Genomic DNA, 5,896 nt, shown 5'->3' with positions numbered 1-5,896 from the left:
GGAGGGACCGTGGGGGTTGCGGGAGCCTGCGGAGGGCTCGGGTGGGGAAACTGAGGCACGGAGCAGGGCCCAGGAGCGGAGGGAGGCAGCGCTGGGAACAGCCCCAGGGTGATGGAACAGGGCGGGAGGGGACGAGCCAGCGGTGGCAGCACCCGCGGGTCACCCGAGAGATGGAGCCGGGGTGGCACGGAGGGACCCTGGCTGGCGTGGTGGGAACGCCGCAGCATTCCTGAGCGGCCCATCCACCGCCTCCCGCCGGCAGCGCTGGGACAGCCCCGGGGACCGGGAAGGGTCGGGATGGAGGTCTGGGAGATGGGAGCTGGGATCCAGCCCCGGGGACTGGGAAGGGTCGGGGGGGAGGTCTGGGAGCTGGGATCCAGCCCCGGGGACCGGGAAGGGTCGGGGTGCAGGTTTGGGAGCTGTGAGCTGGATCCGTCCTCGCCCTGTGCCCAAAATAACCCGGCCCCGCTGTGCCCCGTCCCTGTGACAGCCCTGCGTGCACAGCCCTGGTCACACGGGGGACAGCCATGAACACACGTGTGACAGCCATGAAGGCACCTGCACACGTGTGAGAGTCATGAACACACGTGTGAGAGCCATGAAGGCACCTGCACATGTGTGACAGCCATGAACACACGTGTGTCAGCCCATTCACACCTGCACATGTGTGATGTGACAGCCATGAACACACCTGCACACGTGTGACACCCCCTGCACACCTGCAGACGTGTGACACCACGCAGAGACACACAGGTGCCCGCACACGGTCACACACAGGTGCCAGCTGGTGCCCACATTCCTGCACATGTGTGTCACCGGTGCCTCCTGCCAGCCCTGCACACGCACACGACACCTGGTGCACACGCGCTGTGAGCGGCATGTGACACGTGTGACACCTGCTGTACACACCGACACCTGCACGCACACACACACACACACACACACACGACACACGGTGACACCCCCCGCACACACGTGCCCACCCCCCGCGCACAGATGGCACCTGGCACACCTGGCAGGGCCGGCAGGGGACAGGGACACCGGCCTGCCCCGAGGCTTTTGGGAGGCTGAGGAGCTGCGCCGGTGGTGGCGGCGGTGGGGTGACAGTGACAGTGGCAGTGACAGTGGCGGTGGCAGCGGTGGCGGGTGCCGCGGGCAGCGCCGGGAGAGCGAGGAGCAGCTCCGAGGCCGCTCGGACCTTCCGGCAGCGCGGAGGCGGCGCAGGGAACAATGGCCCTTTGTTCTGCGCCGCTGGCATGCACAGCCCGGCCTGCAGCCCGGCCTGCATCCTGCATCCATCCTGCATGCAATGCTGCATCCTGCATCCTATCCTGCATCCATCCTGCATCCCACCCTGCATCCTGCATCCTATCCTACATCCCATCCTGCATCCTGCATCCCCTCCTGCATCCCACCCTGCATCCTGCATCCATCCTGCATCCAATGCTGCATCCCATCCTGCAACCTGCATCCATCCTGCATCCATCCTGCATCCTGCATCTCATCCTGCAACCTGCATCCTATCCTTCATCCATCCTGCATCCCACCCTGCATCCCACCCTGCATCCTGCATCCCACCCTGCATCCAATCCTGCATCCTGCATCCCATCCTGCATCCCATCCTGCAACCTGCATCCTATCCTGCATCCCACCCTGCATCCTGCATCCTGCATCCATCCTGTATCCCACAGCCCGGCCTGCATCCATCCTGCATCCTACATCTCATCCTGCAACGTGCATCCTATCCTGCATCTCATCCTGCATCCCACCCTGCATCCTGCATCCATCCTGCATCCCATCCTCCATCCCACAGCCCGGCCTGCATCCCAGCCCACATCCCATCCTCCCTCCTCCATCCCATCCTCCACTCTGCCTCCCAGCCCACATCCCCCTGCACATCCCACATCCCCATCTCCATCTGCACATCCCCTGCCCACCCTGCATCCTCTCCTCATCCTCACCCCCTGCCCACCCTGCATCCTCTCCTCGTCCCATCCCCTGCCCACCCTGCATCCTCTCCTCTCCCCTGCCCACCCTGCATCCTCTCCTCTCCCCTGCCCACCCTGCATCCCCATCCTCACCCCCTGCCCACCCTGCATCCTCTCCTCCCTCTCCCACGCTCCCCTCCATCCCTGGCACTCCCGGTGCCCATCCCGGCAAGATGGAGAGGATGGGAAGGAGGAGGAGGAGGAGGAGGCCGCAGGGTGAAGGCTCACGTGCTCTCACCCACACCTTGGCACCGGAAGCCACTTGTCACTTTGTCACCCTCTGGGCACACGGGCGGTGGCAGGAGGAGATTTGCTGGGGGTGGCCGTGTCTCCTGTCCCCTCTGGTGTCCCCATCCCCGGGTGTCCCTGGCAGGTGGGTGGCTCCAGGTGGGCACCCTGAGTGCCACCTCCAGGGCCATCATCACGGGGATGCTGGGGATGGCGATGCCACTGCGGTGACACTGAGGTGACATTGAGGTGACCTGCCACCCTCAGCCCCTCCCTGCCCATTGAACCCAGCAGATATTTATATTTAACCTCATTTAAATACAAGGAGGAGTTCGAAGATAATCCTGATGGGAAGTGCTGGCTCTGGAGGGTGGAACAGCCCCATTGTCCCCAGCAGAGCTGACACCGGCAGGGGGGACCTGAATGCCAACAAAGCCCCAAAAGCAACAGCCCAACTTTATCAGGGCTAAAAACTGACCTGGCTGCGGGGCTGACCCTCACTCCCGACCCCCCTCGGGGCCTCCTCCAGCTGGCCTGGCTCTGGGATCGGGGGGCTGTGGTTGCAGGGCTGCTCTCTGAGGGTGGGGTGGTTTGGGGTAGTTTGGGGTGGGTTTGGGGTAGTTTGGGGTGCCTGTGGGTGGGTTTGGGTGCCTGTGGGTGGGTTTGGGTGCCTGTGGGTGGGGTGGGTGTGTTCGGCAGCCTCCCATCCCGGGAATGCCGGGCTGGAATTGCAGGTTCCGGCCGGAGCCGGGTGTCAACACCGCCGTGGTTGTTGTAGGGTCTCCAGGGGCCGCTCCCGGAGCTGCTGTCCCTCTGCTGCCCGGGGACACGGATCCGCCGGGAAGGGGACACTGGGGAAGGGGCTCCTCGGGACTGGGGCGCCCTGAGGACGGGGGGTCCATGAGGAAGTGACAAGAACCCCTGGGGACAAGGATGGGCCAGCCGCGGTGCACGGGGAGGTGACACCCCGGGACCGGCACGGTTTGGGTGGGGGCTCCAGGGCGGTGCCGGGCTCGGGGCAGGAACTGGGGGTTCCCTCTTCCCTGCCCGAAGGGGAACTGAGGCACGAGGCCGGAGGAGGTGACTCGGAGCAGCCGGATCTGCTCCTGTCACCGCCCTGGGGCCATGCGGGTGCCAAAGAGGGGTGACAGGGTGACATCGAGGGGACCCCGCCAGGGCACAGAGCCCCTGGGGTGGCACAGGACGAGGGGGGTGAGTGCCTTGGGGGACAAGTGGGGCTTTGGGGACAAGGGGGATGAGGGGAATGGCTGTTTTGGAGGGGCAGGATTTAGGGACAAGGGGGGGTGACAGTCTTTGGGGGGACAGCGGGGACAGGGGGGGATGTGTGCCATGGGGACAAGTGGCTTGGGGAGACCAGCAGGACGGGAGGACCCGGGGGGGTGGGACAAGGGGACAAAGGCTGTGAGCTGGGGGGACAGCAGGGGACAAGGGCTGTGAATTGAGGGGGGGGACACAGCGCTCCGTCTGCCACCCCCTCTGTCCCCCTCCCCTCCCGGGTTTTATTTCGGCGTGACGCGCGATCCTCCTCGCTAGGAAACCGTTCTTAATATGCAGATGAGCCTGGATTTAATATGCAAATCACCATGCGGCTCTGGCCGGCCACCAGCACCGGCGGCGTGCCGGAGGGGACGTGTCGGGGCACCCATGGGTGACACCCGGGGGCACCCCCAGCAACTGGGGCCGCCTCTGGGCACCCACGGTGGGTGACAAAGCCACCCAAGGTGACCGCGGGGTCCCCACCACCCCCAGTGCCCGTGTCGGGGTCGCTGCGGTGTCCCGGGGGGCTCGGACGCCTGTGTCCCCACCCGGTGGGCGATGGGGAGGGGACAGGGACAAGGGACGAGGGACAGGGACCGGGGCTATAAACGGCAGCTGTAAACGGAGCCGGTAACCGGAGCGGGAGGCCCGGGGGGACATTTGAGCCGCCGGCGGGGCCGTGGAAGCGCCGAGGTAAATGATGGCTGCTGTGTCCCCCCCCCCGCCGAGCCGGTGACCCCCCATCCCTGTCACCACGCGGGGACCCCTCCGGTGCTGGGGTTCCCCCGTTCTCTGGGCCCCGCGCAGCTCTGGGGGGGCTGCCGGCGCCCCCCGGGAGCTCGGGAAGGGGGGGACCGGCGGCAGGGACAGGGACAGGGACGCGGCCAGCGCGCCGTGCCAGGTGGCCGGGGTGACATTTGCTCCGTCCCTGCCGTGGGGACAGCTGCTTCCTGGCTCTGCCATCTGAACCGGCCCCGGAACGGAAACCCGGGGGGGGCTCAGCCCCCCCAGCCCCGGCGGCAGCAGCTGGGGTTGGGGGGGGCCGTGGCACTTGGGGGGGGCACTGCTGGTGACCCCCAAAGCCTCTGTGGCAATGGGGGTGGCGCTGGGTGACCCCACTGAGCAAGAACCGGGGGCCACGTTTTGGGGGGCTGGAGCATGGTGGGGGGTGGGGTGTAAAGGCCTCATTAGCATATCTAATTACTGATTTCTTTTTGGCGTGGGGCGCCTTCTGAACGAAAAAAAAACCCAAAACCCGGCATGAGACCGATGGGGGGGGGACGCGGATATCGGGATTGTGCCGGGGAGGGGAGTCCCAAAAAGTCGCATTTTCAGGGATTTCGTTGTTGGTGTCCCCTGCCTTTGCCACCCCCACCCCTGTGTGTCCCCCCCTTCCCAATGTCCCCCCATTCTCCAGTGTCCCCGCTCAGTGTCCCCCCCTTTCCCAGGGTGTGTCCCCCTTCCCTGGTGTCCCTCCCTTCTTGATGTCCCCCCCATTCCCGGTGTGTTCCCCCCCCCCACTCCCCGTGCCCCCCTCTTTCCCATTTTCCTCCTAAGGGCTTTACGAGGCTGGGGGGCCCGGGGGGAACTGTCCCCCTGTCCCCGCTGTCCCTCTGTCCCCGCTCCGTGTCCGGGGGGGGTCTCACCGGTGGCTTTCCCGTGGGGTGCCGCTCGGGGGGTCCCAGGGGTGCCCCCCCCGGGTCCCCGGCTGCGGTGACAGCTGCCGGGGTGGGGGGGGTTGGTGGCTCCGGTTACGGTGACATCAGCCCTACCTTCCCACCTGGCGCGGGCGGGGGGCACGGGCCCCCTCCCCCGGGGGTCGCGGGGGGTTTGACGTGACAGCTGAGCCCCCAGCGCCGCCGGGGCGTCCCCGAGGGGGGGGTGGCACCCCCGGGCACGGGACCCGCGAGTGCGGGACCCCCCTGGCAGCGGAGGGGACAGCGGTGACACAGGGCAGCGGCGGAGGCGGCCGGAGCGGCTCAGGTGGGCAGAGCGCCGCGCTGGGGGGGGCAGATGGCAGGGGAAGGGGTCCCACCCCCCGGGGAGGGGGGGCAGAGTGCCCCCCCCGGCAGGGACACCCCTCGGTGGGATCAGCGGTCCCGCTGTGCTCAGACCCCCAGGGATCGCAGCAAGAGGGGGAGCCCCGGGGCTGCCCCCCGCTCCTGCCCCATTCCCCAGTGCCGGGGGTAGCGGAGATGCTGGGGGGGGGGGAGCCAAGCAGCTCCCCCCGCCCCCCAAAGCTTTGCGTGTCGGGGTGAGGGCTGAGCGTGCTCTGCGGCGGGGAAACTGAGGCACGGAGCAGGGACAGGGACGAGGGACACGCCCGAGGCTGCTCGCCCGCTCCGTGTCGGACATACCCGAGTGGAGACCCCCCCTCATCCCCGGCACACCCCCCTGTCCCC

The 5,896-nt window shown here is 67.4% G+C and overlaps 1 protein-coding gene across 7 annotated transcripts in view; it reads left to right on the top strand.

Moving 5' to 3' along the window:
- Positions 1–3,309: 3,309 nt before the first annotated feature.
- Positions 3,310–5,896, top strand: part of SEMA6B (semaphorin 6B) — an 11,643-nt gene continuing 9,056 nt past the window's right edge. For 2 of the 7 annotated variants that reach the window (XM_041424494.1, XM_041424503.1), the window contains exon 1: positions 4,315–5,477. Coding sequence is in view for 1 of the 7 variants with exons in the window: in XM_041424540.1 (XP_041280474.1) it covers positions 3,342–3,428 (87 nt within the window). In the remaining 6 variants the exon portion in view is untranslated. Of the gene's footprint in view, positions 3,429–3,848; positions 3,959–4,015; positions 4,188–4,314; positions 5,478–5,896 lie in introns of those variants that run through there. The other 5 variants (XM_041424540.1, XM_041424530.1, XM_041424522.1 and 2 more) reach the window with 5 other exon arrangements.

Source organism: Onychostruthus taczanowskii, unplaced genomic scaffold, assembly GCF_017590055.1.
Source record: "Onychostruthus taczanowskii isolate IOZ18803 unplaced genomic scaffold, ASM1759005v1 scaffold112, whole genome shotgun sequence".
NCBI lineage: Eukaryota > Metazoa > Chordata > Aves > Passeriformes > Passeridae > Onychostruthus > Onychostruthus taczanowskii.
Note: the sequence above shows the minus strand (reverse complement) of the source record. Positions and strands in the feature narration are given on the sequence as shown.